This window comes from Artemia franciscana, chromosome 11 (assembly GCF_032884065.1).
Source record: "Artemia franciscana chromosome 11, ASM3288406v1, whole genome shotgun sequence".
NCBI classification, from domain to species: domain Eukaryota; kingdom Metazoa; phylum Arthropoda; class Branchiopoda; order Anostraca; family Artemiidae; genus Artemia; species Artemia franciscana.
The window spans coordinates 13,153,605-13,181,275 of NC_088873.1; the positions used below are offsets into that span (position 1 = coordinate 13,153,605).

The 27,671-nt window shown below is 36.4% G+C and overlaps 1 protein-coding gene across 1 annotated transcript in view; it reads right to left on the bottom strand.

Moving 5' to 3' along the window:
• Window positions 1-1,123: 1,123 nt before the first annotated feature.
• Window positions 1,124-27,671, bottom strand: part of LOC136032836 (phosphoenolpyruvate carboxykinase [GTP]-like) — a 60,994-nt gene continuing 34,446 nt past the window's right edge. The window contains exons 9-11 of the mRNA XM_065713246.1: window positions 26,508-26,657; window positions 3,520-3,720; window positions 1,124-1,346 (exon numbers count right to left, since the gene is read on the bottom strand). Coding sequence (XP_065569318.1) covers window positions 1,239-1,346; window positions 3,520-3,720; window positions 26,508-26,657 — 459 coding nt within the window. The 3' untranslated portion in view covers window positions 1,124-1,238. The remainder of the gene's footprint in view (window positions 1,347-3,519; window positions 3,721-26,507; window positions 26,658-27,671) is intronic.

The following is a 27,671-nucleotide window of genomic DNA, read 5'->3' on the forward strand; positions in this document are numbered from 1 at the left end:
AAAATTATTTGGCTCAATAATATGGCTTTGTGGTATCTATTGTCATGATATTTTAGTTTCTCTTTTTAACGAGCTTCCCCTCCCATATGATCTCATTCCTGCCCTTCTTTTTTTGATTTTAAAATCTGCGATTTGTCATCAATTCCTGTTTGCTATTTTTAATACTGTAAATTTTTACTTGGTTTTCTAATATGTTTAAGTAAAACTGAATTAGCACGCTGGCCCAAATTTCAACAACCGTCCATAAAAAGGAACCAGCCTTATAATTTTTGCATACGAGCTACTCCTTGTAATGTAGGATAAATCATAGAACAATTCTTTAAGCCTCATAGCACCTGGGCATCACCTAGCAACACATCTACCCGCAAAGACGATCTATAACTTCGACCCTATCAAAGCCGGTTGGAAGCGACCTCGTGGCCGACGGAAGAAACGTATGTCTGACCGCCTGTCCGAGTTCCTGACGATGGCAAACATCAGGCAGGGCGGAGAGCAAATACTCGCCATGGACCGAAGCGGATGGAGGAGGCAGACCTTACTCTCTACGCTGAGCAGCGCCTGGAAGGAGACATAAGTAAGTCAAAGTAAAGTAAGTCAAGTAAGTTAAGTCAAGAATTTTCCACGGCAGTATTTTTTGATAAAAATCTTCGACCGAAGGAGATTCCAAAGAATTATTTGAAAAACGATCAGAAATGAATTAAAAAAAAAACTAAAAGTAAGGTTCAACTTGGAGCAAGACTCCCTTCTCTAAAAAAAAACAACATGAGCATAAAAAAAGGCCCAAAAACTCATGTCTTGATAAGCTTAAAACTTATAACCGTAAGGTACAGGACTAATGGGACCCTATCATATAAGGAAAAATCATTGCGTTAAAGCTTTTTAGTGCTTTAACTTCTAATTCTGATTCAACGGCCCTTGTGTTTCAGTTGTTGTTTTAAAGAATTTTGACAGTCAGACTTTAATGTAAAGAGGGATGGACTAAAATGGGCAGTCCCTCTCATGTACAGAATAATTTCTGCTCGTTTCAAGTTTTAATGCTGCTCCTTACTTTCATTGTGAAAAAGTTGCTTTTTTGTTTGATTGCAATAAGTAAATCTTTCGTAAGTTAATGAACATCTAATGGTTGAACAACTTTTAAGCATCTTTAATTGCAGTATCTAAAACATAGTAGAAATTACGTAGATAAAAAAGAGAAAAGTAGAAGCCAAATTTGAACCAAGAGTTTAACGACCATTTCTTCACTTAGAAATGCCCAATCTCTTTTTCTGGTTCTCAATTTCTTCCCGTATAGCTGGTGGTAGATCGTCTCCAATCTGCTGATTGAAGTAAGTTTCAATGTCATTCATCTGAAAGCAAAGACTTATTTAATTTATCAATAGAACGAAAAAGTACATTTAATTCCAGCTTGAAAATACTAATCATTCCATAAATAAAATGATGAAAAGAATGGGTTGACAGTTAAAATCAGGTAAATTACTGTCATCAAATTTCCCAATAAAGTAAAACATGTGTATTATTAGGATAGATTTCAAGCTAATCGAAAAAAGGGCTTCGCCCTTTTTTAGAGGGCCGTGCTCGGTTTTCATTGTACGTTTGTTTCCTTTTCTAAGGAACTTTCATATGTAAGTTTGAATCTTGTCTAAAGAAAAGAGCTGTTTGATCTTTTTAGGGCCATACAATGCCCTCTAAAATTGCTGTAAATAGAATTTTTGCTCAAGCAATTAATTTTCCTATCTAATTGAAAGGAATACAATTAAAAGTGAAAACAGTAATAAAATATATCTTAAGCAGGTGCGTTAGAATGCTATTTTTATCAGTTCAGCTTTTGATTCAAATACTTGAATTTGAGTTGGTTAATAACACACAAGGAAGTCTAGGAAGTCAATAGGTTAACATTACACAAGTCCTTTGTTTTATTGTTCTTTTTTTGTACTTTAAACGAATTCTTAAAAATGTAAGTAGAAGTTTGGTGTAAAGATTTGGTGGAGGGTAGGGGGCGTACTAGCCTACAAAAATACACAAAATGTGGTTTAAGCTGATAAATTTATTTTTCAGTTTTTTTCCCTTTTTTTTGTTTAGTTAGAAGACTACATTATGAATTTCAGGCTTGGCAACTTTATAGTACAGCAAATAAATAGAAAATGAGTAGCATGGAACGGTAAGAACAGAGAATCCATATAAGGGTAAGGGGGTCCGTCCCTTCCATTGAGTTCAGCCACTTCAAGGAAGAAATTCAGACTGCAAAACGACGGTAAGCTGTGTCACAAGTTTTCTGCCATTTCGCCGATTTTACTGTAATTTAACGTGCCTATGATCGATTTTTCTATTGTTTTACGGGCTTTAAAGTTTGAATCCATTATTTGCCAAAATAATGTCAGCAAAATAATTAGCCAGTCAAAAAAAATTTCTGACTCCTTGCAAAAATATTTTGGCTAGTTGATAACCACTTCTGAATAATTTTTGAATTAAGTTAGGTCTTCGATGAAAGTGTTAAATAAATAAATAAATAAATATATTCGCAAATTTGATGGCAGGCCGTTAAGCCTCTACAAAGCCTCTGTTTTCCTTCTGATTTTTTTTCTCATTTTAAGCTATCATGGCAAATATTTAAGTATGATCTTAAATACGTTTCAAGTAGTGACATTTACCCCTTTAGAGCCGACTGCTGCAGATTAGATCAATTTTTACATATTAGTGGAGGAAAAAAACATTCAGCTCTCAGATTGAAATTTGTTATTTTTTATTAGAGTTCAATTTACAGATTACTATATATTACGTGTTATAGAGTCCTACCTTAGGCCGATATAGTGCAGATAAGAGAAATAGTAATAGTGATCTACTGATAAAATTGTTTAGGTAAAATATATTTAATCATAAAAGTTAAGCTGGTGCCCATGTCAGGGTAAGACACTTCATCTTATTGGCTATTTTATTGCAAATCAAAGCTTCGCAAGACGATAAAGAAAACTTGGGCATATAGGGACCTAAATTTAAAAAGGGTAAATGCCAGGAATATTAACCAAATGATAAAAGAAGAGGTAAGTTTTGAAAAGATCTATTTTACCAAACAATTTCAAAGTTTTATAAAACTTTTGTTAATTTTCTCTTGTTTTTTTTTGTCTCCCATTACATTTCTCCGTGGAATCTTTTTTAAGATGAACAAAAAATCATTCTTTCTATATAGCCACAAATGAAATGTTTTTGATGCACACACTTCTGTTTCTTTTGTAGCCTACAGCGATAGTAACAAAAAACGACTGATTGAAAATGGCAACGCTTCTCTAAACTCTGTTTAACTGGTATCCTCTGATTTGAGAAACACAACTTTGAATTGAAAATCATGCAAGGTCATGCAAGGCTTATGAATTTAAACAAAAAGAAGATGTGATAATGATAAAATAGAAAACGAAAAATATCTTCTAAAATACTCTTGTTTGAAAACCATATTTGTAAACTTTGAAATAATACCAATATTCTCTTTGAGCCAAAAGTCAAAAAGCAAAACGGATTTGTCCGTACCTCTCGCTTCCAAAAATCTTCTGGTAATTCAAACAGCTCTTCCCAATTGATAGGATCTGGTAAACCCTCTAGATTGATGCTCCCCTCTTTTGGCAACAATCCAATGGGAGATTCAACAGCAATTGGTTCGTTATCACACCTTCTCATTATCCAATCAAGGACCCGTATATTTTCGCCAAAACCTGGCCATAAATAGTGACCCTACAAAAAAAATTCATGAAAAGTGGAATACAATCGATACTTTTCTGTGGCAAAAAATAGTCAAGTGACAGTCATGTGATGCTTGAAGAGGCGGGTTTGTCAAAACCTTTGCACTATTTTATACTGTTATGTAGAATGGTCTATAGTCAACTTTTTAAATTTCACACTGAGGTGAAAACGAAAATTTCACATTACCAAGAAGAGCAAAAATTAAGTCTGATTTTTTGAATTGGTTAAGTGGTAACTCAAAACAACTATGTATATCTTAAAATATTAGGGAAATTGATGAATTCGAATTACATTGAGAAACACTTCCAAGTTCAGTTGTGCAGCTTCTGGACTGGTTCAGTTGTGCAGTCGGCACCAAATTTTAATAAAAAAAAGTGGAATTGAAAATTGGGCAAACAGCAAGCTAAAAACATATGACATGAAACGTCTTAAAGAAGAAAAATATCATCCCTTTCAATGCATAGTTTTCTTTTTGAATTAATATATTTTTAATAGATAAACTTTGCGGACGAAAAGTGCTGTCAAGTCTAATCAATTAGTTTTACTTAGTCATTTACACAGTTCAACGCGGCAACACTGACAAACTTGTTATTCTGCCCTAAAAACTTCAGAGTTTTTAAATAGTCAAAAAAGTTTTTCGGAGAAAAATAAACAGTTAAGCTAAACAAAAGACAAGCAAAATAATTTCAAACAGCAATTTGAACTTAAAATGAGCAGAAATCACTATCAATAGATAAATGAGACCCAAACCGAACAGAAATTACAATGAATAATCGAATGAAACATAAAACGAATATAAACTACCACAAACAGGAATAGGGCCAGCACCCCCTAAGCCTTCTAAAGACCAGATACATCAACAACAACAACCAAAAAAGAAATCACCTTAATAACCAAGACTAATAAAGAGAAATAATGAAAGTAGACCGAGAGAAAGTACTTCAAATATATTTTGTTTCTATCAATAGAAGAGACCCTAATAAGGATTCTGACGATATTTACATCCGCGTAAATGGGTGCTGAAATGTGACTTGTTGCAAGATGGTGGAGCTAAATCAGGACAGTATGTTCATCCAAGTTATCAAAATACCATGTGTGTAATATATCGGAAACTGCTCGGGGGATTGGTATTGTAGGAGAATTACTAATACTTGCTGGGGGATGGGCCTTAATGTGCTTTGTCTCCAGTCAATGTGTACTATAAGTTCCTAAGGAATTTGAAGTCTATTCACGGTTAAGTAGCAAGGTAAATCAAAAGACTATATTTTTCCAGGTTATCAAAACAGAGTATTACTAAAACCTTGTGTTCCAAATTGTAACTGGAAAAGGGTATAAATTTGAATTTGTCCCTCTGGTTTGAAAAATTTTAATGAGGAAACCCACAAATGTATGAGGTACATCACTCGAAAAATATCAGAATGAATGATGAGGTACTCCCGAAGAACCTATGTTATCATGCACTTGGTGCGTGATATCTATTGAAAACACCCACATCCAGAGTGGTGAGTGTAATATCTCGGTGAAAATTCTTAATGCGATACACAGGTTTCAAGTTCGTGCCATTGCCTATGCTTAACTGCGTTATAATTGTTCAGTCGATTATCGCCCGATCTCTATCCGACTGTCTGTCGAGGGTCAACGCTAAAAATAAAAATGACAATTTAGATGAGCATGAAATTAAGAGAAAATTTTAATAAAATTATGAATAACCTGGTAAGTAAAAGAGCCTAATAAAAATTATGTAGACAATTTTAAAAGATTATTGTTATTTTTAGCGAGGATGGAACTGTCTGGAGGGAACTTGACAAGGGGAGGGGTTGTACTTTACGTTTGATGAAATTTTCACGAACGATTTTTCAGTGAGGCGGGGGATTATATTTCATGGAGGGTGAGCCAGAATTATCTGTATTATTTGAAAAACGAACAGAAACTAAATAAAAAATCAAGTTTTTTTCTTTTACTGGAAGTAGGAGCAACATTAAAACTCAAAACAAACAAGAACTATTCCGTATACGAAGGCTTGCACGCTCCTCAATACCTTACTATTTACGCTAAAGTTTGACTGTTTGTCCCAGTTTTTTAAGAAAGCTTATTGAAACACAGGGTTCGTTTAATTAGAGTAGAATTTTTCAAAAGTGTCAGCAGTCTTAGCGTAAAGAGCAAGATATTGAGAAGGGGGCAACCTCTTATATACGAAATAATTTCTGTTCGCTTTGATTTTCAATGTTGTTTTGTTGTTTTGAGTTTTGAGATATCCGTTTGTTCAAAAATCAGAGTAGAACTTTGAAATATGCTGTATTAGATGGCTATCTTAAAATTTTGATAGGATTTTCTTAGGGAAAAAAGGACTTGAGAGGGAACCAGATGCCCACCAAATTTTTTTGTCACTAAAACAGAGCACTAGAATTTTTTTTCGTTCGAAAGAGCTCCTTTCTGATCTTATAAGACCGATCAACCCTGGAAAAAAACGACAATAAAACAAACAAATAAAAAAAAATATATAAACCTGCATCCGTGGTCTTTCTTCTGCCAAAAAATACAAAATTCCTCATTTTTGTAAATACGAGCTCGAAACCTTCACAGTAGAGTTCACTGACAGGCTCAATTTGATGGTGTTAATTTTGCTTGGATCGCTCTTTCTTCTGGTGGGTCCCTTTTTTGAAAATCAGACAAATTTTCTAAAGGTCATACCTTTTGATGGGCAACATGAAACTTTAATGAACTTTATATAATTGGAATCAAACAGTTCGTGGTAACGAACTGTAGTAAGGAGTTACCCGGCTTAATAGTAATCGAAACTCGAAAAAATGGAATTTTGATACCAATAGTTACATCGAAAGAGTCAATTTTAATGCTAATTTTAAATGTAGAAGTTTCATTATGTTTATTTATACCCATCAAAAGTTAAGAGCCTGAGAAAATTTGCCTTATTTTAGAAAATAGGGAGAAAACCCCCCTAAAAGTCATAAAATCTTAACGAAAATCACACCATCAGATTCAGCGTATCAAAGAACCGTATTTTAGAAGTTTCAAACTCCTATCTACAAAAATGTGGAATTTTATATTTTTTGCCAGAAGCCAGATCATGGATGTGTCTTTATTATTTTTTTTTTCCATGAGTGATTGTATCGACCCAGTGGTCCTAGGATGTTGCGAGAGGGTTGATTCTAACGGAAATTAAAAGTTCTTGTGCTCTTTTTAAGTGACCAAAAATTTGGAGGGCACCTAGGCCTCCTCCCACGCACATTTCCCCCAAAAATCGCCGAATAAAAATTTTGAGATAGCCAATCTAGTCAGTTTATTTGAAAGCCTAATAAACATGTCTTTGGGGACGAATTAATCCCCCACAATCCCCAAGGGAGGGGCTGTAAATTACAATCTTTGACCATTGTTTATATATAGTAATGGTTATTATGAAGTGTACTGACAGTTTCAGGTGGACCTTTTCGCGTTGGGGTGGGAGTGGGTTACGTGGGAGGATTTTTCCATTGAGGAATTTATCATGAGGGAAGAGAATTTCAATGGGGCGCAGGATTTTTTAGCATTAAAAAAAATGAGAAACTAAATAAAAGAATTTTTTCTCCTGGAAGTAATGAGTAGCATTAAAACTTAAAACGAACATAAAATATTACGTTTATAAGGGTGTTCGTCTTCTCCACAATAACTTGCTCTTTACGTTAAAGTATTTTTAGTGATTTCAACTATTTATTCTACGGGCTTTGTGATTCAGGGGTCATTATTAAAGATTTGGGATAAAATTCAAGCTTTAGTGTAAAGAGCGAGGTATTGACGAGGGGGCAAACCCCCTCATATGCTTAATAGAAATGCACAAATATAGAAGTTCGTTACGTAAGTTGATTCATAAGGTACATGTGTTTGTTACTAACAAAAACGTTCGTACAAAAATAAACAAATCTAGCTGCTTTTTTAAGTATCCAAAAATTGGAGGGCAACTAGGCCTCCAACCCTACCCTTTTTTTATTAAAATAGCTCGATCAAAACTATTAAAAAGTTATTTAGCCAAAAAAAATTAATATACAAATTTCATTTTAATTATTCATGTGCGGTGAGCCAAAATCAAAACATGTATTAATTCAAAAAGTTTCAGAAATTAAATAAATAAACAAACTTTTTTGATTGCAAGTAAGGAGCGACAGTAAAACTTAAAACGAACAGAGATTACTCCGTATATGAAAGGGGTTTTCCCCTCCGCAACGCCTGGCTCTTTACGCTAAAGTTTTTTTTATTAATTTTAAAAAGTTAGTGTCGTGACAGATCCAAACTTTAGCGTAAAGAGAAAGGCGTTGCGGAGGGGAAAATCCCTTTCATATACGGAGTAATTCCTGTTCATTTTAAGTCTTAATGTCGCTCCTTACTTGCAGTTAAAAAATTAGTTTTTTTGATTGAATCAACTAAAAAGCCCGTTCTCTCGATGTATCTATTGCTATTAAGCTTCCATTTGAAGAGCTTGCCGGCTGAGTAGCTCAAAGTGCAAATGTGTTCTGGTCTTTAGAAGACATGGGCGTCGTCAGCCCACTCATTTTAGTACCTGATTATTTTGATGTCAACTCGGTTATCTTTGTAATTTCTGGGTTTCATTTATTTATTGATGGTGATTTGGGGTGATTTAAGTTTCGAAAGTTATTTGACCTTATTTCATCTCTTTTCAGGTTTATTATACCTCTTTACTTTTCTTTCAAAAACTTCTTTTGATGATTTTTTTTTTATTAATCAAAATGTAAGACAACCACAAATAAAGTCTTAAGATGATGCGGAACTTAAACGGAACTCCGTTTAAGAACTTAAAACGGAGCCCGAGATAACGACTAATAAGTTTATCTTTTGTATTTTTTTATGAGATATTCTATAACACGTTTCAGAACACTTTTTAAATATATGTTTCTGATGACAGATAAATTTTTATTCGTGCTTATTTTCTTTCCGTTTGTAAAACGCCACGGCACTAATCATATACACCCCAGAATTAGAATAAGGTCTTTCAACCTCTCTACTTGCATAGAATGTTAATGATCGGGAGCGAACTAATCCATATAGTTTGAATTCGTGACACTATTAAAAAAAATAATTAAGAAATGTATTTTTTCAAATGAAATAAAAAGACAAATAAATTTTCAAACGGTGAAAACTATTCCGTGTTTTTTGGTTCTTGGCGTTTACCCACCCCCCTCCAATAAATACCACTCTTAGAAAATAAGGCATTCTAAATTCGAGAATTTTATTTGAGTTTTTTTTCTGTAGGGGGAAGGAATTTCGGTTCTTGTGTATTATACACCGCTAACTCAATGGTTTCTTTGTTCGTTTCAGACTCGCTATACTTTACTCCCCCCCCCCTTAATTTACAAATATATAGCCCAAATTTGTTTCTAAAGTAACGAAGAAACCGGTTTGTTCTCGAGTTCTGTACATCGTAAACTTGAGTGAGTGGCGTATAAACAAGCACTGTTTCATGGAGAAACAGTCGGATTTCCCGATATTATTTCAAAAAGATCAGAAATCAAATTAATAAATAACAAGATTTTTTCAACTGAAAGTAAGGAGCAACATCAAACCTTAAAACGAACAGAAATTATGAAGGGCTCGCTTTTTTATAGAATTTTGAAACAAATAATATTCTTATAATTAAACGGCCATCGTTTTTCAGAACTTGTTATAAGTATCAGGACAAAAGTCAAAACTTCAGCGTAAAGAGCAAGATTTTGTGTAAAGGACAACTCCTCTATATACGCAATAATTTTTGTTGGTTTTAAGTTTTGATGTTGCTCTTTACTTTCAGGTGAAAAACTTGTTTTTTATTTTATTTAATTTCCGGTTGTTTTTATGGCACTTGGTATTAACCAAGTGACATAAAGAAATCGCAAATTTTGTCGGTCTGTCGGTCCCAGTTTTGCTACTTTAGGCACTTCCGGGTAAGCAAGGGCGATGAAATTTGGCAGGCGTATCAGGGACAAGACCAGATTAAATTAGAAATAGTCTTTTTCCCGATTTGTCCATCTGGGGGGGATTGAGGGGCCCGTTAATTTGGAAAAAATGGAAAATTTGAAGTATTTTTAACTTACGAACGGTTGATCATATCTTAATGAAATTTGATGTTTGGAAGGATATCGTGTCTCAGAGCTGTTATTTAAAATCTCGACCGGATCTGGTGATATTGGTGGTGGGGGTGGGAGGGGGAAACCTAAAATCTTGGAAAACACTTAGAGTGGAGGGATCGGGATGGAACTTGGTGGGAAAAATAAGCACAAGTCCTAGATATATGATTGACATAACCGGAACGGGTCCGCTCTCTTTGGGGTAGTTGGGGGGGGGGGGTAATCAGAAGCTCCATTTGGGGGGTCAGGGATGGGCAAATGTCCACCCCAGATTTTCCAGGGGGGCCCAAGCTTCCACCACAAAGCGCCCTTTGCCGGCCATACTAATCCATTATGTCCAACATAATCCATTCTGTCCAACTGATTTGAAATTACTGCACGCCTATTAACCAAAGAGCGTAATTACCTGACGACCCTTGGGGTAATTACGCTATTTTCTACTCATCATTGTAAACTTTGAATGTAGGTTAGATACATAATAAAATTCTCGAGTTCTGTCAAATGCCCATTTCCTAGATGATTATATTAATATCATAAATTCTGAATTTTTACAGTAATTCCTCTAAGTTGACAGATTAAAATAGGTCAGTTCCTGTCAAATGTTTCGATGTTCATTTCCTTGTTTTAGTGAATATAAGCCACCGCTTTAGATTACTCGGGTCAGTTCCTATTCGGTTTCTGTCCTCGTCTTATGTACATTTACAGTGTCATATGTTTAAATAAACATTTTTATGCTCGAAACATAAGCCTTATGAAAGTTAGAGACGCTTGACATTCTCTACTGGGCCAACCCCAGATTGTAGGCCAACGCTTAAATAAGACTCTAAAGACGAGAGCACAGAGAGAAGTAGAAGACTTTACATCATTAAGCCTATTAACTTTTTAGTTAGGTAAATATAAAGGTATTAATAGTCATTAGCATTAGAACTCAAAAGATCACCAAGCATCTGAAACAATTTGTGACAACTTTGACGCTAGGAAAGAACTTCATCCAATCTGGAAATCGGACTATTAACTTGGCGGATGAAATGAAGCGAGAGCACTCCGAGACTTTCGACCGTATATTAGCCGAATTTGACAGAAGGTTCACAGATAACTTGCCAGCGCTTAGCACACTCGAAGCCTTGGATCCAAGCTCAACCAAGTTTACCGACACAGAGCTGCTCAAACGTTTCTCTGCTCTTTACGGCGAGCCGGATATCGACGACATTCTTCTCGAATCTCAAGCTGGTATTACCAAGCGTTTTTTGCTCAATGAAAAGAAAAAACCGGAAAACTTCCTAGACATTGTCGATCATCTTCGGGCATTACCAGTGGCTTACTCAGAAGTAATTAAAGTACTTTGTATTGCTGCCACACTTCCTGTGACAACAGCAAGCAATGAGCGCTTGTTTTCTCGCTTAGAAATAGTGAAAAACTACCTGCTGTATACAACAGGAGACGATTATCTCAGTCACCTCCTTTTGATGTTTGCAGAGAAGGATGTAGTAAAAAATTGGACCACAACCAGCTTGTTGGTGATTTTGCAAAGATGAAACCTCGGCGATTCCCCTTTTACCTTGAGTGTTGTAATATTTTTTCTCTTGTTATGTTTTTCCTTTTTGTAAATATATTTGATCTGAAAGAATTCTGCTGAAGGAAAACCGAGATTCTGGGTGTAACCCTTAGCGTGCTAATGAAGGTTACTTTCGTCGACATATTGTTTACTTAAAAAAGAAAGGTTCTCGCTGAGTAACGCCAACCTGTAGTCTGGTTGAATTTTCCACTTTCAGTTTAATCACTTAGCCTTGTTGATTGTGATCTTCGATGTTAGAATTAATCTTAGAGGTCAGTGTGGCTGAGTTCCAAATTCGGGTACATTTCCAAGCAAAACACGGGTGCTGAAAATGCGTTTTCGAGTGGAGGGATCGGGATGAAACTTGGTGGGAAAAATAAACACAAATCCAAGATACATGATTGACATAACCAGAAAGGACACGCTCTCTTTGGGGTAGTTGGGGGGGGGGGTTAATTCTGAAAAATCAGGAAAAATGAGGTATTTTTAACTTACGAACGGGTGATCGAATTTCAATGAAATTTAATATTTAGAAGGATATTGTGTCTCAGAGCTCTTATTTTAAATCATGACCAGATCTGGTGACATTGGAGGGGGGAGCTGAGAGGAGAAACCTAAAACTAGGAAAACACTTATAGTGGAGGGATCGGGATGAAACTTGGTGGGAAAAATAAGCACAAGTCTTAGATACGTGACCGACCTAACCGGATCTGCTCTCTTTGGGGTAGTTGGGGGGGGGGGGGTTAATTGTGAAAAACTAAAAAAATCAGGTATTTTTAACTTACGAACGGGTGATCGGATCTCAATGAAATTTTATATTTAGAAGGATATCTTGTCTCAAAGCTCTTATTTTAAGTCCCGACCGGATCTGTTGACATTGGGGGAAGTTTGGGGTGGGGGAGCCTAAAATGATGGAAAACGCTTAGATTGGAGGAATCGGGATGAAACTTGGAGGGAAAAATAAGCAGATGTCTTAGATACGTGATTTACATAATTGGAACGGATCCGATCTATTGGGGGGGGGGGGAGTAATTCTGAAAAATTAGAAAAAATGACGTATTTTTAACTTACGAAGGAGTGATCGGATCTTCAAGAAATTTCATATTTAGAAGGACCTCGTAACTCAGATCTCTTGTTTTAAATCTCAACCAGATCCAGCGTATTTGGGGGGGGGGCAGTTTGGGGGAACCGGAAATCTTAGAAAATACTTAAAGCGGTGAGATCAGGATGAAACTGGATGGGAAGAATAAAAACCTGTCTTAAGATACGTGACTGACATAACAGGACCGGATCTGCTCTCTTTGGGGTAGTTGGGGGGGGGGGGGTTAATTCTGAAAAACTAAAAAAACGAGGTATTTTTAACTTAAGAACGGGGGATCAGATCTCAATGAAATTTGATATTTAGAAGGATATAGTGTCTCAGAGCTCTTATTTTAAATCCCGACCAGATCTGGCGACATTAAGGGGGAGGGTTGGGAGGGGGAAACCTAAAACCTGGAAAATACTTAAGAGTGAAGGGATCGGGATGAATGAAACTTGGTGGTAAAAATAAGCATAAGTCCTAGATACATGATTGACATAATCGGAACGGATCCGCTCTCTTTGGGGTAGTTGGGGGGGGGGGGGGGTAATTCTGAAAAATTAGAAAAAATGAGGTATTTTTAACTTACGAACGGGTGATCGGATCTCAATGAAATTTGATATTTAGAAGGATATCGTGTCTCAGAGCACATATTTTAAATCCCAACCAGATCTGGTGACATTGGGGGGGAGAGGTGGGAGGGGGAAACCTAAAACTTGGAAAACACTTAGAGTGGAGGGATCGGGATGAAACTTGGTGGGAAAAATAAACACAAGTCCTAGATACATGATTGACATAACCGGAAGGGATCCGTTCCCTTTGGGGTAGTTTGGGGGAGGTTATTTCTGAAAAATTAGAAAAAATGAGGTATTTTTAGCTTACGAACGGGTGATCGGATCTCAATGAAATTTGATATTTAGAAGGATATCGTGTCTCAAAGCTCTTATTTTAAGTCCCGACCGATTATAGTGACATTGGGGGGAGTTTGGGGAGGGGGAAACTAAAATGATGGAAAACGCTTAGATTGGAGGGATCGGGATGAAACTTACGAAGAAGTGATCGGATCTTAATGAAATTTCATATTTAAAAGGACCTCTTAACTCAGACTTCTTATTTTAAATCTCAACCGGATCCGGCGTAATTGGGGGGTACCGGATATCTTTAAAAATACTTAAAGCGGTGAGATCAGGATGAAACTGGACGGGAAGAATAAAAACCTGTCTAAGATACGTGACTGACATAACCGGACAGGATCTGCTCTCTTTGATGGAGTTGGGGGGGGGGGTAATTTCGAAAATTGAGCTATTTGTAACTTATGAAAGGGTGACCAGATCTTAATGAAATTTGATATTTAGAAGGATCTTATGCTTTAAAGCTCTAATTTTAAATTCCGACCAGATCCTGTGACATTGGGGGGATTGAAGGGGGAAACCAGAATTCTTGGAAAACGCGAAAATTGGGGTATTTTTATCTTACGAATAGGTGATCGGATCTTAATGAAATTTGATATTTAGAAGGAATTCATGTCTCAGAGCTCTAATTTCAAATCCCGACTAGATCTTTTGACATTGGGGGGAGTTGGAGGGGGAAATCTTGGAAAACACTTTGAGTGGAGGAATCGGAATGAAAGTTGGTGGATAGAATAAGTAAATGTCCTTGATACGTGATTGACGGAACCGTACTGGATTCGCTCTCTTTGGGGGAGTTGGGGGGTGGGGTTCAGTGATTTGGCGAGTATGGTGCTTCTGGACGTGCTAGGACGATGAAAATTGGTAGGCGTGTAAGGGAGCGGCGAAAATTGACTTGATAAAGTCGTTTTCCCAGATTTGACCTTCTGGGGGGCTAAAGGGAGAGGAAAAATTAGGTATTTATAACATACGAATGGGTGATCGGATCTTAATGAATTTTGATATTTAAAAGGACATCATGACTCAGAGTTCTTATTTTAAATCCTGACCGACATTAAGCCTCTTATTTTCCTTTTGAATCAATCTATTGATTCATAGAATTTTGTTAGAGCTCATACCATATGATCTCGCGGCTCTTAGCTCTTCATGGCTCGTCACAAGAGCTATATGAGCTCTTAGCTCTTGTTAAATAATACCAGAAAATCCGTCTCTCTTTGTATGAAAAATTCCAGGGACTTGTGTATTACACGCCACTCACTCGAATTTACGATGGGTAAAACTCGAGAATAAACCAGTTTCTTCGTTATTTTCTTCGTTACTTTAGAAATAAATTTGGGCTATAAATTCGCATATTTGGGGGTTGGATAAAATATTGTGAGTCTGTATGTAAAATGTGTCAGGTACAATTATTCTGCTTTTTATGAAGTAAAAATTGTTTTCTCACTTAAAACTCTCCAAATAGTTTACCTTCCCCCCTTATGTGTAAATATATAGCCCAAATCATATATTTCCAATCTATTATATCGCTTTTCTTTGTCTTGTCTCACGCTAAGCTGAAAGAAACTAACGAAGAAACCGGTTTGTTCTCGAGCTTTGCACAGCGTAAACTTGAGTGAGTGGCGTATAATATACAAATACCTCCCCCCTACGGAATATAAGAAAAACTAAACTCAAATAAAATTCTCAAATTTGGAAAGGCTTATTTTTTGCTGGGGTATTTCCTCCGAGGATACTTTTTCAGAGGGGGGGTATTTTCCACAGGGAGTATTTTCTAGGGGGGTATTTTCAGTGTAGGGAGGGGAATTTTCTGGGGTATAAGCACTGGGAGGTATTTCCCGCGGAGGGAGGTTGTAAAAACTTTTTTCATAATCCCCTTTATGCGATATGTAAGGTTTTTTTAGAAGTTTTTTTCATTAATTACAGTTCCATTTCGTATGACTTAGCTATAGTATTTGTTAGTATTAGGAGTACTTATAAAGTAGATTTTTCTGCTTAAGAATTAAGATGCTGGATTGTAACTGAAATTTTGGACAAGATTAAAATATTCAGATTTCTAGTACAGCAATGGCTTTTTTTTTACAATAAACGTTTAACAAAAATATTGCAATATGATTTTTTCTGAATGTGCAAATAGATAGTTATTGATGGGATAAACATGACCCCTCACGACTGTTGGAGAAAGACCTGTAAGTTAAGAAGTTTGTCCATTGTTTACATATAGCATTTGCTATTGGCAAGTATACAGACACTTTTCCGAGAGGGGTGAGTGAATTTTACAGCTATGGGGATTTTCCACTGGGAGAATTCTTGGTGGTGAGGGAAGTTTATGGGGGCTGAACTTTCCAAGGGAGATTTTACACTGTACAGAATTTACTACAATTCCTATACGAAACTATTTTTATTTGTTTTACCAACTCAATTTTAGATGTGAAGAGGTTAAGAGGAACTGTCCAGGAGAGGTTTTTATGGCACTTGGTATTAACCAAGTGACATATAGCAATCGCAAATTCTGTCGGTCTGTCGGTCCCGGTTTTGCTACTTTAGGCACTTCCAGGTAAGCTAGAACGATGAAATTTGGCAGGAATATCAGGGACAGGACCAGAATTTTCCCGATTTGACCATCTGTGGGAGAGTGGGGGCCCGTTAATTCGGAAAAAATAGAAAAAATGAAGTATTTTTAACTTACGAACGGTTGATCAAATCTTAATGAAACTTGATGTTTGGAAGGATATCGTGTCTCAAAGCTGTTATTTTAAATCCCGACCGGATCTGGTGACATTGGGGGGTTGGGGGTTGGGAGGGAGAAACCTAAAATCTTGGAAAACACTTGAGTGGAGGGATCAGGATTAAACTTGGTGGGAAAAATAAGCACAAGTCCTAGATACATGTTTGACATAAACGGAACGGATCCGCTTTCTTTGGGGTAGTTGGGGGGGGGTGAATTCTAAAAAATTAGAAAAAATGAGGTATTTTCAACTTACGAACGGGTGATCGAATCTCAATGAAATTTGATGTTTAGAACGATATCGTGTCTCAAAGCTCTTATTTTAAATCCCGACCGGATCTGGTGACATTGGGGGAGTTTGGGGTGGGGGAACCTAAAATCATGGAAAACGCTTAGATTGGAGGGATCAGGATAAAACTTGGCCGGGAAAATAAGTAAAAGTCTTAGACACGTGATTTACATAATTGGAACGGATCTGCTCTATTGGGGGGGAGGGGTTAATTCTGAAAAATTAAAAAAATGACGTATATTTAACTTACGAAGGAGAAATCGGATCTTCGTGAAACTTCATATTTAGAAGGACCTCGTAACTCAGATCTCTTATTTTAAATCTCAACCGGATCCAGCGTCATTGCGGGGGCAATTGGTGGGGGGGAACGGAAATCTTAGAAAATACTTAAAGCGGAGAGATCAGGATGAAACTGGATGGGAAGAATAAAAACCTGTCTAAGATACGTGACTGACATAACCGGACCGGATCTTCTCTCTTTGGTGGAGTTGGAAGGGGGGGGGGTAGTTTTGAAAAATGAGGTATTTGTAACTTACGAAAGGGTGACCAGATCTTAATGAAATTTGATATTTAGAAGGATCTTGTATGCTTTAAAGCTCTAATCAGATCCTGTGACATTGGGGAGAGTTGGAGGGGGAAACCGGAATTCTTGGAAAACGTGAAAATTGGGGTATTTTTATCTTACGAATAGGTGATTGGATCTTAATTAAATTTGATATTTAGAAGGAATTCATGTCTCAGAGCTCTTATTTCAAATCCCGACCAGATCTTTTGACATTGGGGGAGTTGGAGGGGAAATCTTGGAAAACACTTGGAGTGGAGGAATCGGGATGAAGCTTGGTGGATAGAATAAGCAAATGTCCTTGATACGTGATTGACGTAATCGTACCGGATTCAATCTCTTTGGGGGAGTTGGGGGGAGGGGTTCAGTGATTTGGCGAGTTTGGTGCTTCTGAACGTGCTAGGACGATGCAATTTGGTAGGCGTGTCAGGGAGCTGCAAAAATTGACTTGATAAAGTCGTTTTCCCAGATTCGACCATCTTAGGGGCTAAAGGGAGAGGAAAAATTAGAAAAAATTAGGTATTTATAACTTACGAGTGGGTGATCAGATCTTAATGAATTTTGATATTTAGAAGGACATCGTGACTCAGAGCTCTTATTTTAAATCCTGACCGGCATTAAGCCTCTGATTTTTCTTTTAAATCAATCTATTGATTCTTAGAATTTTGTTAGAGCTCATACCATATGAGCTCTTGGCTCTTAGCTCTTCTTACCTCGTCACAAGTGCCATATGAGCTCTTAGCTCTTGTTTTCTGGGTTGGAATTGTGTAGTGTCTTTCTTTGGGTGGGGGGATTTTTCATGGGACATATTTTCCAGAGGGAAGTTTCTGTGGGGGACAAATTTCTACTAGGGATGGGTGGAGGGGTTGCTTTTACTAGAAAACTTCAACGGAGGAGGGGATTACAGGCACTATTTTTTAGCTTTTAAACAATAATTTTAAGTCATTTTCAAATAAAAGTCCGCTAAGAAGTTTTCTCAACCGAGTCCATCCAAAGAAATTTTCTGGGTGGAATTTTCAGCTAGAATGGAATTGTCTGGGGAAAATTGGATTCTTTTTAATTTAAAAAACTTTTTTCGACAAGACAAGTTTTTTAAAGAAAATTATAGAGCTCCTTTAAGCCAGAAATAAGTAGAAATAAATTCAAATAATTTTCTAAGCGTGAACCTACCACGAATCACCTTCAAAAATAAATTAAACCCATGAAGAACAGAAATTACAATAAATAACCAATTTACACTCAAAACAAGCAAAATTCAACATGTGTAGGGCTGAAAACCCTCATGCCTCAATATCAGAACATAATTTGCACTTTACCTTAATGTTTTCACTAAATAAACAAGTAGTAAGAGTTTAAGGACTAAATATAAGAATATGTATACGGAACTGACAATCCATGATTATTTGCTGTATTTTTTTAACAAAGTGCATATTATATTCTGGTCTTGAAAAGACCCGGGGTTGTGAGCCCAATCCTTTTAATTTTTGTAAGTTTTCAGTTTGACTAGGTTATCTATTGTAATTTTTATTTATTTTGGGTCCCACTTATTTAGTAAATTTTGGGCCCCTTTTAAATGATTTGTTAATGGTGATTTGTGGTACCTCTACACTTTGAAGATAAGAAAAACTAACTCGCAGAATTTGACAACATTTTCGTCCGTAAAAACTTAACAATAATAATGTGTTGGTTCCCAAAAGAAGAAGTTGTTCTCAAATGCTTTCAAAGGAAAGCTAAACCTTCTTAAAATTTATGGTGCCATATATTTTTAACTCAGTTTTATGATTTTTGCCTACATTTTGTTCTTTTTTTTAATTTGTTGCCTGCTGCTGCCAAAAATTGCAAAAGTTCATATAGGGGTCATTTCAACAAAAATGGATGTACGATTTTTTTTTGTTCCGAGTTTTAAAGATACTTATGGTGTATAAATTCCTCGTTTTCACTCGCCTTAGATCTTCTCAACGAAACTAGTTCAGTACCGAACTAGCTTTCAAAGTGAGAACATCTCAAATAACCGGATTATATTGATTCAGAGTTCAAAGTAAAAGGATTTGGTTTGAATTGGATATTGATGAACTGTGAGTAAAATCGGTCTACTTTAGTATGACTAAATTTATATAACTATATGAGCGGATTAGTGTATTTGATCTGAATTGAATAAATTCATTTTTCGCTCGACTATAATCTGTTAACGGGGAATAGTCACACAACCCATTGCCTTTGAAGATCTGAGTACCGCACCGCATAGACGTACTGTGCTACAAATTTAACCTGAAGGATTTTATTGCATTATAAGCTTAATGGAGCGCTAAAGGCGATTTTATTTGTTTGGCCTTGCTTATTTAACCCCAGACCTAAGGAGTGAGAAATGTCAATATTTATTTGTCCTGGTTGTGGTCGATCTTGTGGCAAGGGAATCACCCTGCAATGCACAAAATATCTCGAGATGTTCCACAGTGTACAGGCATTCCCCAATTGAGCGTAAAAAAAACCGAATTGGATTTGCTTAATCTGTTCAAATAACGATGAAGTTCATGAGTCTTGCATCTCTAATAATAATACCTGTATATCCCCGATAATCAGCAGTCAAAAATCCATTCCTGCTAATACCAATTTTGTAGCTGAAAATTCATGCAGTCGAGGCGTGGACCTGTCAGTCCAGTCTGTTTCAAGACCAAATAACCATTCCACTGAAATAATTTCAAGTGACAATATATCTAACGTCACAAGCCAGCCTATCAATGCATGTGATTTTGATAAGACTTTTGTGTCAGAGACAGGAATTTCGTATGTCGTAGTTAGTTCGATATTATTCTTCGCTCTTTATTCGTTGAAAGCAGGAATAGTGTTGATGAAATATCTAACGCAATGGCAGGATTCTATCGTTTAGAGGAGTTGAATGTAGCAAAAACGCTGCTCGCATGTCTGTGTCGTAAAACTGGTAGATTGCAAGAAAGGAGAGGAAGAACAGTTGAAAAGACTACTGCCTCTGACATAATGTGTGTTATCATAGAACTTGATTCGAAACAGTTCTTGTGGCCTGTAATCGTCCCACGGAGCTTTAATGAATGTACAGTATTAAAGCCTGACATCAGCGTCTGGCTTGATAAACTTGTTTATGACTATTCCCGAAAGATTGAAAAAACACTGTCTTCTATTGAGCGTATCGAATCTAGTTTAGAGAAAAAAAAATAACGCCTGGCAATGATCTTGATCTCAATCCCCCCCCCCCACTGTGCCCCACCATGAATGGCCCTCTCTCCTACTAAAGACTGTCCCATTAGAGACCATAGTGATAAAAAACCCACCCGCTCTCCTACTGAAGGATCCTGTCTGCCGCAAGAAAGAATCTGATAAGACAGGGTGTGCAAATATTCTTTATGTTAAAGCGACTAAGGATAGTGTTATGGTATCGGTACCATGTCAAGATGCATCGAAGCTCAGTTGTGATTTAAAGGTTAATTTTCCTGAAAGCATAATAACTTCTAAGCCTCGGCGATTTTTTGGAATTATCAGGAGTGTGGACATTGATTTTGATGTTAGTGCCTACGCATTGGAATTTCCGGGTATAATCGAGTTTAATCGGCTAGGAAAATCGCAAACTGTAAGAGTTATTTTTCAAACAGAAGAAAACCTGAATTTTTACATCATACATGGCATCAAATTCGGTTATGAGCTTTTCCGAGTGGAACGTGATCGTATTCAGCCTAGGCGTTGTTTTAAATGTCAAAGTTTTAACCATGTTCAAAATCAATATAAATCCGAATGTTTCAAATGTGCCCGATGTAGCGGTAGTCACATTTCGACTAAAGACTCCCCATGTCAAGCGCCAGTTAAATGCGCCAGTTGTGGCTCAGATGTGTGCGATCATCCAGTTTACAGCTTTAGGTGTCCGATTTTAAAGAAGTTTGTAAGTGAATGTATCGCTTCGTCTTACGTCCTTTAATTCAAATGGTGTGTTAGGGAAATTACCTGTACATCATAGTTTTTTGAATGAAAAATCATCGTTATTATGTCTTCAGGAACACCACCTCCTTGGTCATTCCTTGAATCTGCTTTCTAGTTTGTCTACTCAGCATGATATTTTTGCTGTTTGCGCTACACCGGCTGGTGGGCGTCCCTCCGGTGGTTTAGCTACTATTTTACCCAAGTCTCTTAATACAACTATTCTAGCATTTGATACAAATTTTTTAGCTTGTAGTTTTTCAAACGTAGTTTTAATTAGTTGGTATTTTCCGAATGATTACCATGATGATATTTCTTTTGATGCGTTTACTCAATGCTGTTTTAATCTTAGTCGTTTTGTCTCTAGTTTACAGTCAAATTTGCGTACTTATATTTTAGGTGATTTTAACTGTGATCCAAACATAGCAAATGAAAGGGGTACAATTTTATCATCTTATCTTCCTAATTTTTCTGTTTCACCGAAGTCCCAGGATTTTACTTATATTCATTGGAGTGGTAGTACAACTAATATTGATCATGTTTTTTCTTCTAACCCAAGTGATCCTTTGCCTGTGGTTATTATAATCGAAGACCCGTTACTGACCGCATGCGCTTCAGTTCCTTTTACCCCTTTGGCTTCTCGTCCTTCCCCAGTTCGTTTTTCTGGTAGTAAGCTTCCTAAATTTTTTGATCTGGTTGATTGGAATCCAAATTTTAAACCGCTTTACCAAGAAAGAGTTGGGACTTTAATTGGTAAAGTTTTTATTCCTGATAGTTTGGATTCAATGGACAGTGATCCCTCTTTGACTATTACTTGTCTTTATTTTGAATTAATTCATTGCTTAAAGTATGGTGCTGCGGCAGTTTTTTCCTACTAATAGAATAAGATTGGGTGTGCAGAAACCTTTCTGGAGCCTCAATCCTTTTTTGATAAATTCTAATAAGGCGGCTAAACAAGCGTATTGGCAATTTCGGGCGCTTGGTAAGCCTAGAGACTCGCATCCAGCTTTTTTGCTAATGAAAAAGAGAAAGGCCGAATTCCAGGCAGAGCTCTGTCGTCATAATAACCTGGTCATAGGAGAAGCTTCTTCGGACATTGATAACGACAAGGACCAGAATCTCCCTTGGAATGTTCTCCGAGGCAATAGGCGGACTAACATGCCTAATACTAATTCCACACAATCGCTAAAAGAGTGGGAAAATTATTTTTCTAAGTTGTCGATTTTGCACGATTCTAACAGTGTTGTGTTGCAATTAGATGAAAGGTTGAAGAATTTGTCAACTGATTACAGGATTTCTGAGGATATGTTACGTAGAGCAATCAAAACGTTAAAGGCACAGTCGGCTAAGGATCATGATGGCGTATTTGCTAATCACCTTAAACTTGCTCCTTCTTCTTTTCTTATTAATCTACTGGCATTTTTCAACCTTTTACTTATTACTGGTTTAGTACCAGCGTCATTCTATATTGGCATAGTTACGCCTATTCCTAAGAGCGGGAAAAAAGACTTGTCATCTTGTAGTTCCCGGAGGTCAATTACTAGAGGTTCTATGATTGGGAAAGTGTTTGAGTTGTGTTTGAAGGGTCTTCTTGAAATTCTCGACGCTGGTTCTAATCAAGTTGGTTTCAAGAGATGTTTAGGATTTGACCACGCCCATGCATCTTTCAGCAAAGTTATTGATGAAACAAGAATCTCTGGTCAACCGCTATACGCCCTCTTCATTGATATCAAAGGGGCCTTTGATAACATTTCTCATGCGTCTGCACTGCTCACTTTAATCCATGCTGGATTGCCCCTAGCTGTCATTCGAGTCCATCGCTCTTGGTATTCTGGATCAAAGATCCGTATTTGTCCGAGTTCGTCTTCATCTCAGTCCAAATTAATTCAAGTGGGTAGAGGAATTAGACAAGGAGGAATTATTTCTTCTTATATATTCAATTCATGTTTAGCTTCTGCCCTTAATTCTCTTTCCTGCTCTTTTGTTTCATTATCTCGAAATCTGTCTTACATTGCATATGCTGATGACATTATCCTTCTATGCCGGTCCAAGTCTAGTCTTGTTTTTAATTTTAATATTTTAATTAATTGTTTAAAAGGTTTGGGCCTTTCTATTGGTTTTGAAAAATGTCAATTTTTGCTGTAAATTGTTTAGAGGATAATGTCAGGGCGACTCTCGATTGCGGCAAGGGTGTTACTTTTCAGTCGTCGCCAATAGTCACTTATTTGGGATTACCTAATGCTACTCCGAAAAGAGATTTTAAACCAGTCCTGGTTCAGCATGTTCAGATGAAACTACGCAAGGCATTTGGTCTTTTAATTCGTTTTCGGGGTCTTTACCGTCGGGACGTCCTTGGTCGTATGTATAGCGCTGTTGCTCTGCCTCACGTATTGTTCCCGTCCCTCCTCTTCCGTAATTTCAGACCTTCTGACCTTTCGCCCATTAAAGTTTCTTATTGTAAATTTTTACTTGGTTTCCCCCTTTCTTTTAGTAACACTGAGATTCTTTTAAAGCTTAAAGTGAAGAATCCTGTAGTCTGTATAAAGAAAACAATAAAACATTTGAAGATAATACAAAAATTAACCTTTTAGGCCACAATTTATTTCCGTTTTTTAGTAACAGTTCTGGCTCTTGATGATTTTTAGGCTAAACTATTTAGCAAGTGTTTTTGTATCTTTTTTTTCCTCTCTTTTTAAGTGTTTGATCAATATTTGATAGGTTTTGATTGTAAGTGTTATCATTTGTCGTTTCTTTATATTATATTGTAGCGTACACCTCATTTTTTGAGGGAAATAAAGAAAATAAATAAATAAATAAACTCAAATAAAATTCTCGAATTTGGAAAATCTTATTTTCCGCAGGGGGGGGGGGGGCTCCCGGAAGCATTTTCCGGGGGTATTTTCCACGGAAGGGGGGAGTAAACGCCTAGAACCCAACTGTTATTCATATCAATTATAATACATCCTGTAGACACCCTTTAATATTTAGTTTACCGTTTTATTAAAAGAATCTTCGTGTTGCATTTCAATCCAGCCAAAATAGCAAAATTGCAATAACTGCAAAATAGGACCTTATGAACCAAGAGAACCAGATTTATTCCTCAGCTTGTGACCGCACTAAATAAATGAATAATGTTTCCACATTATTCATATGCACTCCAGGTCTCTTCACTTTTCGGGTTTAGATTTACAGACAGGGTGCTTTGCTTATGAAAGCTTCTACCCAATTTTGACAGCATACACCAATTCAAAATACCCCTGCAATCCCCCTAGATACTGTGTTGATTTGCGAACAAATCTTTCTTTCTATTTAAAAATAAACGTTTGTATTTGGTCCCAAGTGACACTAGCTGAAAAGTAGATTAGAGGGAATATTCTAAATCAAGAGCAAGAGTGGGGCTGGTGAGTAGACACACCTGAATTTTCTTCAACTGTTTTGACAGCATCCTTTTCAAGGGAATATACCTTGAAATAAAATAGTCTTTTATAAATTTTCGCCTGAGCTTCATCACCCTGTTTTGTAGATTCATCCTTTCAGCTCCTTATGTGGCTCTTAAAAATCTAAAAATAAAAAAACAAGTTTTTTTTAACTGAAAGTAGAGGGCGACATTAAAACTTAAAACGAACAGAAATAACTCCGTATATGAAGGGGGCTTTTCCTCCTCAACGCTCCGCTCTTTACGCTAAAGTTTGACTCTTTCTCTTAACTCTACTTTTTGAAACAGTAAAAAACTTTGGCGTAAAGAGCGGGGCATTGAGGAGGAAAAGCCTCTTTCATATACGGAGTAATTTCTGTTCGTTTTAAATTTTAATGTCGCTCCTTACTTTCAGTTAAAAAAAAACTTGTTTTTTTTATTTAATTTCTGGATGTTTTTGAAATAATGCATGTTTTGATCTTGGCTCTCCGCACATAAATAATTAAAACGAAATTTGCATATTAATTTTTGTTGCCTAAATGGCTTTTTCATAGTTTTAATTGGAAGATTTTGAGAAAAGAAGAGCCAGGGAGGAGGCCTAGTTGCCCTCCAATTTTTTGATTACTTAAAAAGGCAACTAGAACTTTTAATTTTTACGAACGTTTTCTTTCGTAAAAAATATACGTAACTTACATAACGAACTTCTATATTCTTATATTTTTATTGTATATATGAGGGGGTTCCCCCCTCGTCAATACCTCCCTCTTTATACTAAAGCTTAAATTTCGTCCCAGTTCATTAAGAATGACCCCTGAATCACAAAGGCCGTAGAATAAATAGTTGAAATTACTAAAAATACTTTATATTTCTGTTCGTTTTAAGTTTTAATGCTGCTCCTTACTTTCAGTTGAAAAAACTTTTCATATTTATTTTTTCATTATTTTTTTTTTAAATAATGCTAGAACATCCTGCGCCCCTTTAATTGAAATTCTCATCCCCCATGGAAAGATCCTCCCACTCAACCCCCTCAACTTCTCTCCCCATCCCCAAACCAAAAAAAATCCCCTTGAAAACGTCTGTACACTTCCCAATACCATTACTATATGTAAACACAGGTCAAAGTTTGTAACTTGCAGCCCCTCCCACGGGGACTGTGGGGGAGTAAGTCGTCTCCAAAGACATAGTTATTAAGTTTTTTGACTATGGTGAATAGAATGGCTATCTTGGAATTTTGATCCGGTGACTTTGGGGGAAAATGAGTGTGGGAGGGGGCCTAGGTGCCCTCCAATTTTATTGGTCACTTAAACAGGGCACTAGAACTTTTAATTTCCATTATAATGAGCTCTCTTGCGACATTCTAGGACCACTGAGTCGATACGATCACCCCTAGAAAAAAAAACAACAACAAAAAACAACAAATAAACACGCATCCATGATCTGTCTTCTGGCAAAAAATGCGAAATTCCACATTTTTGTAGATAGGAGCTTGAAACTTCTACAGTAGGGTACAGTTACCCATTTTTTAGAGCTTCATTTACTATTGAGCCGGGTCTCTCCTTACTACAGTTCGTTACCACGAACTGTTTGATACTAGATTTGTCTTTGATTGACCCTTGGTTGTTGCTTATTCTCAGCTTTTCTTCTGTTTAATGGGCTATTTTGGCATAATGGGCTAAAAATAGCCCATTATGGGAAACACTAATTACTACGAATGAATGAATTAAACCTAAAACGACGAGAAACTAAAACAAATTTCCGCCCAACGTTTGCTCCCTTCTGACAATTTTTTGAGGTGTCTAGCGATGTCTGAGGAGTTTTTAAGGTATTTGACGTGTCTTTGGAGATTTATATAAGAATAAATTTATGATCAAATTTCGTGGCATAATTTGACTTATTACTCACAGTCACTTTCATTATTCAGACTCAAAAAGTTTTGATATAAGTGTATATCAGTAAATTTTTCAGGTTACTGGGGAATAGTTTATTTTTCAAACATTAGAAATGGAAGTCTAGAAGGTTAAAAAAAAAGCAGAGGCAAAAACGAAGACAAAAATGAGAAATTTTTAGGTCATTGAATTACCTGGACCATTGAAGGACCTCACCTGGTATCTGAATATTAGATGCTGCTTGGGAATTTGTTTAATTATAAGCTCCCAGAACCCATTGATGGTCTTATTTGGTCATTACGTACCTCTTTATTTTTTCTGAACCAGTTCACGTGGAATATTTTTGGCATTTTCCTGTAATCCTTCTCCATTTGAAGCCAATGTTCTATGTATTTTCCCGCATTATAACTCAAGAAAGGGCGTGCGGAGAATGGATCATGCATGACCTTATGTCCCTGAAAAATATTTTTTCTAAGAACTACTTCCTGAATATCTAGTAGATTTTCATGAACTGTGTGCATAGACATTACTAAGTCAGAAGTCGAACAAGTTTTTAAAGCGATAAAAATATTGGTTTATTTTATAATTTAAAATGCGAATACCAAGACCAAAATTTATAGTAAAGATAAACATTAATTACCACCAAATGATGCAGTTAAATGGGGTTGTATACCTACATTGCTGTTAATTATCAAACAATAAAGAAAAAACTAAGGCAGTACTGTTAAAATAAACAAGAAAAGTCTAGGCTATATTTAACAGGCGTAAATATTGACCATAACAAGATAGTAAATAATATAACAATCAACACAAGAGAATATCCTACTCAATCTAAATGAAAGCTTGACAAAGTAACTAGAAGCCTTAAAGCTCAGTTAATGTGAATTAACTGAACCGTTAGTTGGACAATGGGTGGAGAATAAGAAAGAAAAAAAATACAACAAAAAAAAAAAAATTGAGCGAAAAAATTGGGTAAGACCTTAATGAAGACAGCTAAGACTATCCTATCTTGTATTTTCTATTTTTAAATCATATTGGAGCTGCCGAAATCAGACAATTTCATTGTACGAAACTATATGTAAAGAGCCATCGAGATAGTAGTAACCAAAACTTTGAAAACCGAATTTTGAAACAACAGTATCAAGATCGTAGATTTTTCATGGTGATTCCAAATGTGCCAGATTAAATCACCAATAAAAATCTATTAGCCTGAGAGAATTTGCCAAATTTCATAAAGAAAAGGGGGGAAATATTCCGGTCATTGGAGTGATCTTGATAAAATTAAATAAAATTCAACTGAAAGTGAGGAACGACATTACAACTTAAAACGAACAGAAATTATTCCGTAAAGGAAAGGGGCTGTGCTCTCCTCAACGTCCTTTACGCTCTTACGCTACTTTGCGCTAAAGTTTGACTCTGTCACAGTTCTACTTTTTAAAACAATAAAACACTTTAGCGTAAAGAGCAGG